The sequence below is a fragment of the Ammodytes marinus genome (genome assembly GCF_949987685.1).
Source record: "Ammodytes marinus genome assembly, chromosome: 2".
NCBI lineage: Eukaryota > Metazoa > Chordata > Actinopteri > Uranoscopiformes > Ammodytidae > Ammodytes > Ammodytes marinus.
This window is the reverse complement of record NC_137231.1, coordinates 32,972,095-32,990,649: the sequence shown is the minus strand read 5'-3', so window position 1 is coordinate 32,990,649 and position 18,555 is coordinate 32,972,095. Positions and strand designations below refer to the sequence as shown.

The 18,555-nt window shown below is 39.3% G+C and overlaps 1 protein-coding gene across 1 annotated transcript; it reads right to left on the bottom strand.

Moving 5' to 3' along the window:
* Window positions 1–2,065: 2,065 nt before the first annotated feature.
* odf2b (outer dense fiber of sperm tails 2b) lies at window positions 2,066–18,542 on the bottom strand (the record flags this gene model as incomplete). The annotated part of the gene is made up of 17 exons (XM_080047192.1): window positions 2,066–2,212; window positions 3,034–3,159; window positions 3,756–3,918; window positions 4,253–4,353; window positions 5,033–5,296; window positions 6,755–6,865; window positions 7,775–7,910; window positions 8,281–8,390; window positions 9,252–9,428; window positions 10,840–10,956; window positions 12,060–12,131; window positions 12,214–12,288; window positions 13,669–13,800; window positions 16,066–16,195; window positions 16,906–17,030; window positions 17,388–17,483; window positions 18,435–18,542. The coding sequence occupies 17 exons, from the start codon at window positions 18,540–18,542 to the stop codon at window positions 2,066–2,068; spliced, it is 2,190 nt and encodes a 729-aa protein (XP_079903318.1).
* Between the last annotated feature and the right edge of the window lie 13 nt (window positions 18,543–18,555).

Sequence of the window (18,555 nt, the reverse complement as noted above, 5' to 3'; positions counted from 1 at the left end):
TCACAAAATGCTCAAATGTATTTCTTATGTTTTATTTCTGGACTGAAAAGTAGGACGATTTGCTTTAATTTCCAAATTTCTTAACGGGGTTTGGCGAAAATATTATATTTAGCGCATCTTTTCAGTTGACTTATACGGTGAGTAGGATGGTAACTTCTATTGGATTTGGATTTAGGAATAAAACGAAAAAATATTCATCTTTATAGGAGTTGATTTAGGCTCTATCGTTAGTATTTCTAATGTAGCCCTTTATGGAAAATAAAATGTGACCTGTTACAGTTTGTATGTTTATTTATTTATTTTAATTTAACTTTTATTTATCCTCGAGAGACCAATTGAGGGGTGACCCTCATTTACAAATACAATGACGTCGAGATCAAACAAATTCAAAGGAAAAACAACAATACATAAACAATATTCAATGCAAATACATCAAATACACAACAACAGGTGAAGAGAAAAAAAACAATTGAAACATTTACACAGTGGTGAAGAGTGGCAGCAAAATTAAATGGGTGAAAGTACAATATAGTCTAATTAAAACAGTTACAGGTAGAGTTTGTCAGATTTAACATAGTTTGTTTAAATTGGTTAAAGGATATGAAGTTATTTAGTTTAATTTGTTGCTGTAAGTTGTTCCAGGAGTCAGGGGCACTGAAGCTAAAAGCTGTCTTTCCCAGCTCAAAGAAGCCTTTGTTGAACTGGTAAAGCTGGTTTAATCAAAGCTTTGTATCTTGTTTTGTACGATGTATTTCTATTACATTTGATTTCAGAGACTGTTGTTCCGTGTTGTTGTTTTTGCTGTTTAATTTTTTTTAAACGGGTCTTTTTGACCCCAATAAATAAATGAAAAAAAAATGTTTAATTAATTTAAACTGGATTGTTTATAATGTGCGCTGTCGAAACTAGATATCCTTCAATATATACTGTATAGATTTGCTTAAAGGTGAAAGAGTTTTAAAGTTCAGATATATGAAATATCTAAGAAAATACAAATAAAAATGCCAGAAACAAAACATGTGCACAAAGATTTTTATTGAAAAGAATATAAATATATTGTGAACATTTAATAAAAATTAAAAAAAACATATATTTCACAGATCACATAAAAACTCTTCAAAGTCCAGAGCAATAATAATAATAAAAACTCTTCTAAATGTGTTTTATTTCGACTGTAATCCTTCGATGATGCTTTGTGTCTGTCTGTTGACTTTAGACCGTCAGCTTGTTAGTAGAGAATGTTTCATTTAGTTCATAAGATAATATAAAAACTTTAAATTCAATCGCATTAATGTAAAAAATTCAATAGGCAACATTTCATTTATAATCCCTGGATGATGTGTGTGTGGTGGCTGTGGACCGTTAGCTTGTAAGTAGAGAATCCCCAAACACATTTAATTCTTAAAAAGTTTAATTTATTTCATAGATAATATTAAAAACTTTAAATTCAATAGCGTTAATAGGCTACACGCTAGACGACTCTTCAGTGTATCCCCCCCCTGTCTCCCATGTTTGGTTACTGTCACTCTATGGTTGCGTTCCGAATCGCATACTTTCTACTATATAGTATGTAGAAAAAAGATTTAGGATGTCCCGATTCTTGTGGCCAGATTTATGATGGTTAGAAGTACCCGGATGTCCTACTTCATGCGGCCAAGATTGTTAGTGTTGAAAAGTGCATCCTATTTGGGCGATTCTGACCCACAATCCAGTGCGCATGTGAAGTGACGTCACATCGACGAAGCCTCCATATGAAAACAAACGGGGATGCGACGGATATAAAAGCAAGAGGCAAGATCAAGGCGCAATGTTATGATGAAATAAGAGAGTAAAGCATGTCCCAATAGTATGCCTACTGCATCCTAACTAGATTCTTTTTATCGTCGGATGTAGTATGTAGAATAGAAAAAAGAAAGAGTATGCGATTCGGAACGCAACCTATGTCTCTTGGCGGGGTATAACTGTAAACAGATTATCGTTGTTCTGAAACATGTACAATGACAAAATAAATCATCTTGAATCTTGAATCTTGAACATTTAATTCTGTACGGTGACTTTTGACCCGTCAGCTTGCGAGTAGAGAGTCGCCGAACACGTTTCCGTACGAGGATTTGAGGAAAGTGACGTAGTTGTGGAGACTTCTGTTAGTGGAGTCGGACTGTTCAAGTCTTTCCTTCATATTCTGGAGCTGAGTCTGGAACCTACGCTCCATCTGAGGGGAGGGACAGACAGACAGGCAGACAGACAGACAGACAGAGAGACAGACAGACAGACAGACAGACAGACGGACAGACGGACACACACACACACACACACACACTCACAGTCACACACACACACACACACAGTCACGAAACACACACACACACACACACAGAGTCACGAAACACAGACAGACAAACAGACACACACACACAACATGTTTAGTTTGTACTTTTTTTTTTAACCTTTATTTATACAGGTAAATCCCATTGAGACTGGAGACTCTTTTGCAAGGGAGACCTGTTTTCCTTTCCCACGTTACCATTCACACACACATTCATACACCGATAGCAGCAGGCTAACTATCGACATTCACACAAGGCAAGGTGGGTGAAGTGTCTTGCCCAAGGACACAAATTAAACAAGTGTCAGGGCGGGGATCGAACCGCCAACCCTTCGACCCGCTCTACCACCTGAGCCACAATCACCCCAAAGTTAATTACAACCGTAGTTGAACCAAAGTGCTTATCAAGCTCAAAAACACACACACACACCTCACTCACACACTCACAGACACAAACAAATAGACACACACTCACTCACTCACTCACTCACTCACTCACTCACTCACTCACACACTCACTCACTCACTCACTCTCACACACACACACACACACACACCCCCCACACACACACACACTCACACACACTCACACACACACACACACACACACACACACACACACACACACACACACACACACACACACACACACACACACACACACACACACACACACACACACACACACACACTCACACACACCGTACCTCCTCCTTGCTCTTCTGTAGCAGACTCTGTTCTGCCTTGGCGCGGCTCAGTTGACTCTGTAGATCCAGAGCTTTGCACTGAGCCGACTTCTCTTTGGCCAACACCTTCTGCAGGCTGCTGTCCACCTGAGAGGGGAAGACATTATATGTGACACTCTTTATACAGTGTATATATAGAAAACATATGGGAGTGGAAGACAATATTGATTGTTGTATATATTTTTTTTAAGATTATTTTGTGGCATTTTCAAGCTTTATTAGATAGTACAGAGTTGAAATGGGGAGACAGAGAGAAAGAGAGAGAGAGAGAGAGAGGGGGGGGATGACCTGAAGTAATGGTCCACAGGTCGGATTTGAACCTGCGACCACTGCAACGAAGCATGTGCCAATATGGTACGCGCTCTATCCACTACACCACCGGAAGAACCCCATTGATTGATATTTTTAAAAGAAAAACGGACATTGTCATACAGAAAATAATGATGTTACGCAAAATAGAAGGCATAACTAGATACATGAATGACAAACACTTGCTGATTGGTTATCAGTGGCTGTGTCAGTGTGGCTACCTTTCTCTGTGTGTGGTCCAGAGCCTGTTGATAAATAAAACTGTCTGTCTGTCTGTCTGTCTGTCTGTCTGTCTGTCTGTCTGTCTGTCTGTCTGTCTGTCTGTCTGTCTATCTATCCATCCATCTATCAGTGTCTATGTCAGTGTTTCTTACCTGTCTGTGTGCATCGTCCAGGGCCTGTTGCAGCCTGATGTTCAGCTCTGTGCACTCCAAGCTCTTCTGCTGCAGCTGCGTCTCCACACTGAGAACTGTCTCCTCTCTGGACGCCGCAGACTGACACAGACCCTGGTGCTCCACAGACAGCTCCTCCAGACGCCTACACAATAAAAGCACGGGACATTAAAAGGTGGGGTATGTGATTTCTGATTGGTCAATGTTTACATGAGCTGTACACTTTGACCAGACGCCTACACAATAAAAGCACGGGACATTAATGGTCTGCACACAAAAGTACATTAAATATTAATATAAGTACATTTCACAATACATGACAACGTATGTACTTTAAAGATAGGGAAACTAAATAAAATGGTCCCCCTGGTTGAAAGGAGATTGCACATGCCAGATTTAAAAAATAAATACACATAATAAAATACATTTCTCTACATAAAAAGTGGATGTAAGTAAATGTTAGTTTGTAAAAGTTGTACCTCTCTAAGTGGTTAATTTTCTCCTTGAGAACGTTGTTTTCCTCCGTCAGCAGCGCGTTCCTCTGTTGAAGTGTTTCCAGCTGAGAGCCCTGCTGCTCCACCTGTAGAAGGAACAGATTTAAAGCTACAGTGTGTAGTATTGTGTATTTTGACAGTATTTAGTGGTGAGATTCTAGATGTCAACACTCCCCTCCTAACATCTCTCTTTGGGGGAATTTACAGAAGCTACGGTGGCCTTCAAGGACAAGAAGCTATAGTTACTAAAGATGGCATCATCCACCACTGCCTCAAGTCTTTCCACAATATCAAGTGATGAGGTGAAGATGTATTTAGTTATTTATTCTATAGTACTTCTTCTTCTTCTTCTTGGTCTTCCAACAGGTGCATTTCCCCAGGACGCCCACTATGTATAAAAAGTATAAGTCTCAATCTTAGGTACACTTTTATTTTCAAGAGATCCAACACAAGTTCAAACGTATTCATGAATACTATATTCAATTTCTACCTAGTCTGTGCTCTAGTATCTTCCTATAATCTCTCAAGTATAAACAAAGGTTAAATGAATAACACCTGTACCGGAATGCAACATGGCGGCCTCTGCTCCTATGCATGTACAGACGTAAAGATTTTTGAAAACAAACTTTCTCCAGAATCGCAGACTACTTTAGATTGCTTACCCAATTCCCCCATTCACACACACACACACACACACACACACACACACACACACACACACACACACACACACACACACACACACACACACACTTATACACCTACCTTTTGCCTGACTTCAGCTAGGTCATTGTTGTGTTCCATGTTCCTCCTGTGCAGAGCGTGTGTCTCCTGCTGCGAGTGCCTGAGTTTCTCCTCTGTCTTCCTGAGTCTGAGAGGCAGCGCCGACAGCTCTCTGCCCCTCTCACCCAGCTGCTCCGTCAGCCGCTGCCTCTCTCTCTCCAGCTGGACGTGAGCCTCGCGGGCCTCCGTACAGACACGCTCATACTTCATACAGGAGTCCTCAGCCTCCGACCGCGCCTGATGCAGCTATGGAGGGATGGGGGGGGGAGGGTGAGGGAGGTGAGGGAGGGATGGATGGATGGATGGATGGATGGATGGATGGATGGATGGATGGATGGATGGATGGATGGATGGATGGATGGATGGATGGATGGATGGATGGATGGATGGATGGATGGATGGATGGATGGATGGATGGATGGATGGATGGATGGATGGATGGATAGATAGATAGATAGATAGATAGATAGATAGATAGATAGATAGATAGATAGATAGATAGATAGATAGATAGATAGATAGATAGATAGATAGATAGATAGATAGATAGATAGATAGATAGATAGATAGATAGATAGATAGATAGATAGATAGATAGATAGATAGATAGATAGATAGATAGATAGATAGATAGATAGATAGATAGATGGATGGATGGATGGATGGATGGATGGATAGATAGATGGATAGAAAAACATAGACTTAGAAAAATGTTTACAAGTCTTTTTTTTACTGGTAGGCTAGATCACTGTAATGGTCTCCTTGCAGGAACAAAATCTAAAAACTAAACTCAGAGCCTGTTAAAGCGTTTTCAGAAATAATAAGTCTACAATTTTTATTTTATTTCCTTCAATAACGTAGACTTCTCTCTATATATATATTTTTTTAAATCTTATTAAGAATTGATTTAGCTAAATAAATGATTTGTTTGACATCTCTGTAAAGACATTTAAAAAAAATACTTAAAGCGTTTAATTCATTTGTCTTTTGAAGTTACTTGTTATTCACTGTCAGGTTTGAATTAAATACGCAGGCACAATGTTATTTAAAGACTGAGGAAAATGTCATTGAAAAAAACATCCAGAAAAACAAATAATTTTGAATTAAAAAAGTATTTTTGAAGTTACTAATTTTTCTATAACAGGTTTGAGTGAGCCTCTACGTTCTTCTTGAAACACACTGGTTATTAGGGCTGGCCCGAATTATTAGTATTAGGAGCTTGTTTTTTTTTTGTTTTTGTTTTTTTTCAACATTTTCTTTGCAAGAAGCTGCAATATAATGTCATCAAATAATTTTATATTTGGATATAAAAGTTAGTAATATTGTAGTAGTAGTAGTAGTAGTATTGCTCATTTAGGAGGATATTACATCACTAAGTGTCATAGCGCATCCATTACTTCACCTCCGAGCGCGTAAATCTTCAACAAAATATGCAGATACTGTCAAAATCGGTTCCAGTGAGTATATAGGGATTATTAGCGTTTTTTTTTTTTCTTTTTTTTTTTTTTAATTAAAATGTTGTTTTTGATGGTGTGTTTTTCTGGAACGAATATCCGAATATTCGCTCGGAAAAACCAACGAATATTCGAAGCCTGAAAAATGGCATTCGGGCCAGCCCTACTGGTAATCATTTATTTAAAATGTTAATATGTACTAAATAATGTAATTAATTTACTATAGAAATGAGTGAATGTGTGTCTGTACCTTCTTCTTGTATTTCTCCAGCACCGTTTCCTGTTTCTTGATGGAAGATTTGAGTCGGCGAGCTTCAGTGTGGAGATCTGATAACTTCTGCTCAGAGCACGTCTGCTGACTCTGGAATATGAGGCCATGTTTTATCATGAATAACAATAACTTCTGGCTTTAGAATAATGACACAGTTGAGAAGGCAATGGAGATAATTAGACAAGGTGTTCTGCAAAATGGCTGCAAAATAGTCAAACTTTTTCGATCACACAATATATTTATCGCATTTTTTTTGTTTGTTTGTTTGTATCACAACATTAAAAAAATAAAAAACTGAAAAAAAATAAAAATAATAAATTACCAAAAAAGGCAAATCTATCCTATGTTCCATAAGTAAAACATCTGAACACTCGGCTATCAAAAAAAAAAAAAACACTTATATCCACCCAAGTTATTTTTCTAATGTGATGATCCGATGCTTTTGATTTAATTTGATCAACTGTATAAGGAATCGAACCGTGACTTTTTTGTACCATTACACCCCTACTGTATACTTTGTCGTTTGCTTGTTGTACTATTGTGAAGCCCATTGAGTTTCCTTTTGTGTAGGAAAATGTGCTATACTAATAAAGTTACGTTGAAGCTACCTGTAGTTTTTTATTTTATTTACATATTTATTGCAGTTTTTTCTTTTTTTTCACAAGATACACAAACAAACACCTGCACCACATCACAACATATGAAAAAAAATTAAAAAGTAAAAAAAAATATGGGGCACTCTGGTGTCATAGTGGATAGAGCGCGTACCATATCGGCTCCGGCCTTCGTTGCAGTGGTCGCGGGTTCGAATCCGGCCCGTGGACCTTTACTGCAGGTCTTCCCCCCCCCTCTCTCTCTCTCTGTCTCCCCATTTCAACTCTGTACTATCCAATAAAGCTTGAAAATGCCAAAAAAAAATAATCTTAAAAAAAATAAATAAATAAATAAAATGAAAAAAAAAAAAAAAGTGACAGAAAAAGAGGGCGAATCCATCCCTACCTGTAGTTGCTGGTTGTCTAGCTTGGTGGAGGTGTTCTCAGCGCTGAGGTGATGCAGTTGATCCATCAGCTCCTTCCTCTCCGACCGAATCTTCTCCTCTGAAGTCTGGAGCTGAGAGGTCAACTCACTCACCTGACTGGGACACACACAGGGCAAAAAATAAAATTTAAAAAAGATAAATAGAAATAAAAATTTGAATTTGTTTTGTTTGACACGAAGAGCAGATTTCATACTTTTATGACTTATTAACTAAATAAATAAACAGGAGATAATTTGCATACCTAAAAAGTGTCAATAGAACATTTATTTTTATGCATGTCGACATGTTAGACAGTGAGACCATAAAACACTCTTTCTGCCTTTTCTCAGGCTAGGATGAACCGATTTCTAAAATGTTTGCACATTTATACTACATAGGATCTCAGAGTTCAATACACCTTCATATTTCTACTGGTGAAGTAGGTCTTTAACAGTAAGACATTGACACACTGTTAATCTGAGCTCACCTCTTGAGAGCAGAGAGGTCGTCCTCCAGTTGTCCCCTAGCAGCAGATTCCTTAGAGTGACGCAGACACCAGTCACTGGAGGTGGACAGAGCCTGAGACAGCTGGCTCTCCTGAAACACAACACACACACACACTGCCTGGTCATTATTGCTCATATTGGACCCATTTGAAGTTACATCACAACCTGCAATACATTATCATTTTAGGACATTTTGCGGATCTCTGGAAAAAAGTCAACGAAACTCGTAATGAGTTCCATTGTGATGTGTTCAAGGGCTGTTCAGTAAAAATGAGTATTTGGTTAAGATACATTTCCTGGGGATTAGTTCAATGTAATCTTGTAAAATGTAGTGTTAAGCCAGACACTAAAACGAATAGGCTACAGTTGAAGCAGAAATAGGTTGTGATTGTTCAATGATTCCCACTTTGCTTGCATTTTTAACCTCTATATAACTATGTGGATTAAAGGTGCAGTGTGTAATATGACATCATCAAGAAAGTTCTACAAAGTTCTAGAATGCAACGCTCCCTGGGTAACCCCAACCCTTTTGAATAATAACAGAAGCTACAGTGGCCTTCAAGGACAAGAACAATTCTAAATTTTAAACAATGCACCTGATGACATTCCAACTATGACACTTTCAATATGGCGGCACTAGGCCTTGGTCCAAAATATGCAGAAATATGGACATATATGACACCCTTTCTAAGGGAAAAAATAATAATTAAAAAAAAAAATTCAGCTATTATGCACTAAATTAAATGTACTTTTGGATATTATAATTACTTTCTACAAAATCTGCTAGGAAATAAAACCCAAAATTCTACACACTGCAGGTTTAAAAGAAAATACATTAAACAAGCTTTGAGGTTACATTTCCATAATCTAGGTTCTTTAATTTTACCTGCACAATTCATTTCTTGTAAACTTTTAAAAAATAGTTTACCACCCAACCCGAGCATTCACCCACCTTCTCCTGTAGTCTGCCTGCTAGCTGCCTGGCTGTGTCCTCGGCTTGTTGGGTCTGTTGGGAGCAGACAGCCAGAGCCTCCCTGTCTCTGTGCTCCTGCTCCCGCTGCTCTCTGTCTCTGCTCTGCCTCAAGGCCTCGAGCTGCTGCTGCTGCTGGGCAAAGCTCTGCTGGATGCTCTGATCACACAACACAGGGACAGACAGTCACGTGTTAAGATGTTAAGGGTTATGAGATTTAAAGTGAATAAAAACCTGTTTGTAATGTCATAACATGTTGTGTGGTGTAGAGCTGCAACGATTAATCGACAAATTGATTATTAAAATAATCGCCAACTATTTTGATAATCGATTAATCGTTTCGAGTAATTTTTTAATAAAAAATGTCCAAATTCTCAAATGTGAATATTTTCTGGTTTCTTTAATCCTATTATGACAGTAAACTGAAATATCTGTGTGTTTTGGACATAACAATACATTTGAGGACGTCAACATGGGCTTTGGAAAATTGATCAACATTTTTCACCATTTTCTGACACTTTACGGACCAAAACACTAATCGATTAATAATCGATTAATCGAGATAATAATCGACAGATTAATCCATTATCAAAATGATCGTTAGTTGCAGCCCTAGTTTGGTGATATAATTGATGTATGGATTTCAGACATTTAAAGGTGCAGTGTGTAATATGACATCATCAAGAAAGTTCTAGAAAGTTCTAGAATGCAACGCTCCCTGGGTAACCCCACCCCTTTCGAATAATAACAGAAGCTACAGTGGCCTTCAAGGACAAGAACAATTCTAAATTTTAAACAATGCACCTGATGACATTCCAACTATGACACTTTCAAGATGGCGGCACTAGGCCTTGGTCCAAAATATGCAGAAATATGGACATATATGAGACCCTTTCTAAGGGAAAAAATAATAATTCAAAAATAAAAATGCAGCAATTATGCACCAAATTAAATGTACTTATGGATATTATAATTACTTTCTACAAAATCTGCTAGGAAATAAAACCCCAAATTCTACACACTGCAGCTTTAAAGGTGTTTTCATTCATTTTCATGCTGAATCTCACAACATTCAAGAAACATTTGAGAGACAAACGCTTTTCAGCTAAAATTGATGGCGCCGTCTACCAAGAAATTATTCATATTGCACAAGTTCTAATAGGGCTTATGTGGCAGCTCATAGCCACAAGCTTAGCAAAAGACAACAACAACCACACTTTAGTTCTAATGTAGCAGACCTGCACCCTGCCTGTCTGTCTGTCTGTCTGTCTGTCTGTCTGTCTGTCTGTCTGTCTGTCTGTCTGTATGCCTCTCTGTGTGTCTGCCTGCCTGTCTGTCTGTCTGTCTGTCTGTCTCAGTAGCAGACCTGCACCCTGCCTGCCTGCCTGCCTGTCTGTCTGTCTGTCTGTCTGTCTGTCTCTCTGTGTGCCTGTCTGCCTGCCTGTCTGTCTGCCTGCCTGCCTGTCTGCCTGCCTGTCTGTCTGTCTGTCTGTCTGTCTGTCTGTCTGCCCGCCCGCCCGTCTGTCTGCCTGTCTGCCTGTCTGTGTGTCTGTGTGTCTGAGTAGCAGACCTGCACCCTCTCAGCCAGCTCGGTCTTGTCCCTCTCTGCTCTGCTCAGCTGAGTCTCCAGGTGCTGCCGGGTCGACTGCAGGACCCTGGACAGCTCCTCCGTCGTCTGGGCGTTGTCCTGCAACATCAGGGAAAAGTAGAGGAAGTTATCTTAAAGCTGCAGTGTGTAGAATTTTGGGTTTTATTTCCTAGCAGATTTTGTAGAAAGTAATTATAATATCCATAAGTACATTTATTTTAGTGCATAATAGCTGGAATTGTTTTTTTTTATTATTTTAGTTTCCCTTAGAAAGGGTCTCTTTTATGTCCATATTTCTGCATATTTTGGACCAAAGCCTAGTGCCGCCATCTTGAAAGTGTCATAGTTGGAATGTCATCAGGTGCATTGTTTAAAATTTAGAATTGTTCTTGTCCTTGAAGGCCACTGTAGCTTCTGTTATTATTCGAAAGGTTTGGGGTTACCCAGGGAGCGTTGCATTCTAGAACTTTGTAGAACTTTCTTGATGATGTCATATTACACACTGCACCTTTAAAGATATATTTTTCTGGCATTTTTATGCTTGCAGAGAGACAGAGTTGAAATGGGGCAGAGAGGGGAGTGACATGGAGAGAACGACCGCGGGCTGGAATCAAACCCGGGTCAGCTGCTGGGCCCGGCCCGGGGGGGAGGGGGGCGCCCTACCTACTGAGCTAAGGGCGCCCAATAGTAAGTTATCTTAACTAACTTTGACCACCATCTCAGCGTCTGATTGCATCGTGAAAGTGGTCAATAACCTATTTTTAAATCAGGTTTACTCGCATTTAAAAAAAACTTGCGACTATACGCTAATGTGTTGTGAAAAGGGTGTTTGTTTACACCTGAACCTTTGATGCGTATATGAGAGTGATGTGTATTTCTACTCCAGCACAGTAGTAGCAACAATCTAGAATGATAAAGCTCTTACCTTTTCCTTCAAAGGTTTTTTTTATTAAATCACAAAGTGTCAAAACAGCTGCAATACAATGGATTATTAATTTTTTCCCCTTTTTTCCCTCTCGAACATATCCCACCCAATCACAAACAGTCCTGCATTAAGAGATCAACACACAAAGCAACACACAAAGCAATACACAACGTCAAAAAAATAACAGAAACAAAACACAAACACAAACACACACAACAAGAAACAAAAACAAACAACCAATATGAAGAAAAAAAAAAAAAAAAAAAAAAGCTCTTACCTTTTCAAAGTTCAGATGCTCCGCGAGCTTAGACGCCTCTTTCTCCTTGTTGGTGAGTTTGGACGAAAGTCGCTGTGAGAGAATTTGTATCTATTTAATTGTTTGCTAATATAAAAGAAGGAGCGCTACGTACGACAGGGTGATAATCACTCACTGTGTTCTCTGCTTCACTGTCGGCCAGCCTGGACTTTATAGATTCTTTCTGCTCACACCAATCCAATGACTCCCTCTGTGGACACAACAACACAGGATGCAATGTCCAGTCAGAAATTAGTTAATAAAGTATTGTTCTGTCTGTCTGTCTGTCTGTCTGTCTGTCTGTCTGTCTGTCTGTCTGTCTGTCTGTCTGTCTGTCTGTCTGTCTGTCTGTCTGTCTGTCTGTCTGTCTATCTATCTATCCATCTATCCATCCATCCATTTTGGGGTCACAACTATGAGAAACAGTAAAGGCAAGAAGTCGGTGTTATCTTATTTGCTGATTTTTACTGTAAATTTCTTACAATTTTATATTTAAAAAGTCTATCAAACCTGAAGTTATAAAGATATGACGCAAAGGGGGCGCCCTTAGCTCAGTAGGTAGGGCGTCCCCCCCCATGGGCCTCGGCCAGCAGCGGACCCGGGTTCGATTCCAGCCCGCGGTCGTTCTCTGCATGTCACTCCCCTCTCTGCCCCATTTCAACTCTATCTCTACACTATCAATAAAGCATAAAAATGCCAAAAAAAATATCTTAAAGAGGACCTATGATGCTTTTTGACTTTTATGACCTATAAACGTTGTTATGATGATTCATAGTCATGCTTAACCATACTAAATTATCAAATAATGACTTACATGCATTTCGACGTATTCCCTGCTGACCGTCTGGGGTGTCTGTGCCGAGCACTAAACACTATTCTAGCCAGTCGAGAAGTCACGTCTTCAAAGCGGTCTACCCTTTGTAACTTTGTGACGTCGCATGTAACTTTGTGAAGTCACCACGCGGATGTTTCCATGTATGGTAATGCTGTCACTTCCCTGTTCGCGTCTGCCTCGCGTCTGCCTCGCGCCCTTATAGGTCCATGCTCGCGCTTCCCGCCACTGAAAGTGTTCCGGAAGGAAGGTAACCAATCACAACGGAGTGGGGTTTGCAGGAGGGGGGGGAGGGTAGCGGAGATGGCCGATGCACAGGCGGAGGGAGCGGAGATTGCCGAAGCACACACACTCCAGTGTTGACAGGACGTGCTGGATCGCCAAAATAAGAGAAAGAGCTTCCCGAAAATCTACATAGTTTTTTGTGATGTGATTCGTGTCAGGTTGCTCTATAGCAGTGTAAAACAAGAAATTAAGACCAGAAAAGTAGTATAATAGGTCCTCTTTAAAAAAAAAAAAAAAAAAAGATATGACGCAAAATGTTAAATAATAAATAGGGGTTGAATTTTATTTTAAATTTTTTATCATTTTTCCGCTGGTGATTTTCGTCTGGTGCTGGGAAAAGCAATTTGGGCGCCGCCAAAATTTTTAGGAAAAACCCTGCCAATAAGATAATTAATTCACGTTGACATTTCTCTCTACTTCAGTGTTGTCCTGTGTACTGGGGGGGTGAGGGGGGGGGGGGGGGGTGTATTGTACCTCGTATTGACTCCAGTCTCTCAGTAGCTCTCGGAGGCTGTGGTTGGTGTTGTCAAACATCTCAATCTTCTCCAACAACAGATCCTGCTGCCGGAGCAGAGAGGCAGCGTGGGGACGAGACAGACGCTTGTCCTGAGAAAGGAAGAAAATAATTGAATAATGATTGTGAGGGAATTTTGGGTCTTTAGTTGTAATGTTAAACCTGCAATGTGTAGAATTTTGGGTTTTATTTCCTAGCAGATTTTGTAGAACGTAATTATAATATCCATAAGTACATTTAATTTAGTGCATAATAGCCGAGAATTTTTTTTGAATTATTTATTTTTCCCTTAGAAAGGGTCTCACATACGTCCATATTTCTGCATATTTTGGACCAAGGCCTAGTGCCGCCATCTTGAAAGTGTCATAGTTGGAATGTCATCAGGTGCATTGTTTAAAATTTAGAATTGTTCTTGTCCTTGAAGGCCACTGTAGCTTCTGTTATTATTCAAAAGGGTTGGGGTTACCCAGGGAGTGTTGCATTTTAGAACTTTGTAGAACTTTCTTGATGATGTCATATTACACACTGCACCTTTAATGGGAAAGATTGAGAGGTCATATGTGCCTATCTTGTGTGTCTGTCTCTCAGACTCTAGGTCATCCTTGGAGCCTGTTAGGAGACACTTAGGTCAGTTGTATAGATAAAGTCTCGTCTCCTAAGACTCCAGAATGTTATGATTCACTGTGTTCAGCTCTGAACCAAAACATTGGTACGCTTGGTGCCCGAGCCGGGGAGGTGGTAGAGATAGCGCGAGGTTAAAACACTAGCTCTAAGCATGAGTTTGTCAGAATTGAAGTGCAAGTCACGAGAGTTGCAGTGCGGTTCTCCTTGGCCAAGTCTGTAATAAATATCGCTTCATAATTCATCCAAGTCTCCTGAAATATTCTTCCACCTGAGTTGACCTCCAACCTTAAACAGAACTTCCATCACAATGATCAAAAAAAACATCATGCCCACCCCCCCTCAAAATTTGTTTTTATTTAAAGCTGCAGTGTGTAGAATTTTGGGTTTTATTTCCCAGCAGATTTTGTAGAAAGTAATTATAATATCCATAAGTACATTTAATTTAGTGCATAATAGCTGATTTTTTTTTTAATTATTATTTTTTCCCTTAGAAAGGGTCTCATATATGTCCATATTTCTGCATATTTTGGACCAAGGCCTAGTGCCGCTATCTTGAAAGTGTCATAGTTGGAATGTCATCAGGTGCATTGTTTAAAATTTAGAATTGTTCTTGTCCTTGAAGGCCACTGTAGCTTCTGTTTTTATTCGAAAGGGTTGGGGTTACCCAGGGAGCGTTGCATTCTAGAACTTTGTAGAACTTTCTTGATGATGTCATATTACACACTGCACCTTTAACAGTTACCTTTGGTCTAAATAATGTCTTAAAAATGTGTAGAGTAGAGTGCGCCGTGTTGGTTGTTTATTTTGTTTTGTCTTTTGTCTGTGTGTTTCCTTTTCAAGTTGTGTGTTTATGTTGTTGTGTTTATGTTATAAAAGGACAAATTCCATAAATAAAGTATTCAACAACAAAAAAAGATCATCACCAGTACAAGCAACAAAAAGTTCTTGTCTATTCATTCGTACTGCAACTACAATACTTACATTTCATACATAAAAAGTAAATGTTCCTCCAATCCAACACAGTGCAAAACATACAATAAACGATCTGACACTATGGGTCAAATAAGACACTCGTAATGCACCATACACACATACACACGTTCAAGTACAATTTCAATTTCAGCAACAGAATAACATCACCAATAAAATCTTTCCAATGATAAGGAAAAAAATTGCCAGTCTTACATGATAATAAAGTAGATATAAATAATAAAAATATTTAAAGGTGCAGTGTGTAATATGACATCATCAAGAAAGTTCTACAAAGTTCTAGAATGCAACGCTCCCTGGGTAACCCCAACCCTTTAGAATAATAACAGAAGCTGCAGTGGCCTTCAAGGACAAGAACAATTCTAAATTTTAAACAATGCACCTGATGACATTCCAACTATGACACTTTCAAGATGGCGGCACTAGGTCTTGGTCCAAAATATGCAGAAATATGGACATATATGAGACCCTTTCTAAGAGAAAAAATAATAATTCAAATAATTTTTTTGAGCTATTATGCACTAAATTAAATTAAATTAACTTATGGATATTATAATTACTTTCTACAAAATCTGCTAGGAAATAAAACCCAAAATTCTACACACTGCAGGTTTAAAAGATAAAGTGCCAGAGTAAGAAATCGTTACAATGTTTAAAAGTGACCAGAGAAAGAGTCAGTGAACATGGCCTTGGTCCTCTTTACCAACTGTGGCTACAACATAATAATTTGTTTCCATAATTACCTTGGCGAGGCTGTCGAATGTTTCCTTCAGGGCAGTCAGCTGGTTAGTAACTGCTACACCGTCGATCTCTGCCTCTACCAGCGACCGCAGCAGCAAGTCTGTGTCTCTGTGTTCTCCTCGAGAATCTGACCTGGAAGTAAAGAGGGAAAACAATAACTGAAATATTAACGTGTGCCTCCAGTTAGGACACATTCGTCAAAGCATTTGTATCATTTTCGGGGTAATGTTGTTAGCTGTTTTTATGTCCGTCAACAGGAATAGTAACTGCATATTAACTGACGGCAGGACTGCTGTCTACGATGCGTGTGCTCTTTCTTCTACATAAGCTTCTGTACCGTGCCGAAGCTCACCTCTTCCAACCGGGCCAGGGCCAAGGAAGTGTACCGTGCACTCACACTAGTCAAATTAACCAGACTTTAGGGGTCAAACTTACTTGATAATAATAATAATACATTTTATTTGTTGGCGCCTTTCTAGACACACAAGGACACTTTACAAAACAACTTGGACATAGTACAGATAGCCTAGTGTGACACGGTGTAATCAACCGATTAATCAACCGATTAATTTAATGATGAGAAAAACTCCACACAATAAACAGTGCTGCGCTCACATGTTTCGCCACAACACAAGACTCTCTACACTCTTGCCGAGGTGACTACACATGGCGGAAATGATTCTTTCGACCAATCATAGGACGGCAGTGTGTAGCTCCGCCTTTTCGGCACCCTTTCAGGCGGCTGGTACCCCAACGGATGAGTACTGAAAATAGGAGCGGCTTAGAGCGGTTAGGTGCGCTTATATCCGTACTTTGACTGTGTGTTATCTCCCAGTTCTTACTTGTTTGAGCGGCGCATGCTCTCCTGCTCTCGTAGAAGCACACTGAGGTTTTTGGAGACAGCAGACGTCCCCTCTCCCTGCTCCGGTCCCAGGCCACTGTCTGACTGGTGCTGCACTCTGCTCCTCTGATGAGACACACAAGAGGACAAGACAAATGTTTAGTGAACATACAAACACACACACACACACACACATTCAAGCACTCACTCATTCACTCCCGAAGGCACAAACTCACTCACTCACACATTCACTCACACACACTCACTCACTCACGCACACACTCACTCACACACACACTCATTCACTCAGACAAAGGTTTAACTCGATTAAAATAACTTTCTAATTTGATTCTTACGAAACAATACAGCGCTAAACAATAAATATTCTCTATTATCAGTTTGTCTATCTATCTCACTCCTAGTGTGTGTGTGTGTGTGTGTGTGCGTGTGTGTGTGTGTGTGTGTGTGTGTGTGTGAGCCCACATCTCTTCTGCTGGACAGTCTTCCTGGAGGTATCCACGGTGTCCGCACCTTCGGCCTGCCTCCATCACCTTTCACCTGGGCATCTTTAGTCCTATTCTGCATGGGGGAAGAAAGGAATTATTTAAGACTTACCCTCACTTTGTAATACTAATTTATAGACTATTTATATGTGAATAAATCCCGAAAATTGTATTTCATAAGGGGGAAAATTATAAGCTACATCGCATAGGGTCATAGGCGTATTTTTCGGATACAGGGGAAATGTCTCCCTCAATATTTAAGAAGAGGTAAATGTATCCCCATCAAAAAAATGTGAAAAAAACTCCCCATAAAAAGAGTTATTAAGAACTAGGAACAACCAATGCTTTGTATTACCACTGGTGCATAACAATCTACTCTCTGTGAATCATGTGGTCAAGCAGTTAACTATTTATAACCCATCGTTCGGAGTACAGTTACAGTTTGAAACCATATAAATAACTTAGTTTTAGAAATTATCATTATATAAATGTTGAAAAATTTATTGTATGGAGTATTTTGTGACATATATGTTAAGTTTAAATATTGAAACAAAGCCTACGCCAATGACAAGGTACTTTAAATAAACTAACAAATCAGTGCAGGTAAAATCCAGTGTAATAAAACAATCTAATAATAACCAGTGGTGTCCAGACCTGAACCCTCTCGACTGTTGTATATAGGCTACTATCTATGGTTAATACACAAATGAGGCTCTGTAAAAGGGCACGTTGTTTAGCTATGGTGGGACAGCTAGAAGATCATGAAGAGATATTCACTGATTTAGCCAAAAAGTTATTTTGACAACTAGCTTTTTTATTGCAGCATCCTTTTCTCGTGATTATTCTAAACTATTTATATGTAATCTGTTATAAAGTATGTCACAACAGGGGGAATTATACGGTATTTTAAATAAACAAACACACTAATAACTAACTACAGCTAACAATTTAGTGTATACAGTTTAATACAACAGTCTAATAACGATTGATTGTATATAAAATAGTTTTATTAAATCAGTATAATAACCTGTGGCGTCCTGCTTGGGCTCCTCCTCATGTGAACGTGCACAGGTGTCGTCTCCGGTACGTGGACATGGACCGGCGGAGCAACCGGTGGCGAATCCCGTGTTTTCATCTTGTTTTAAAAG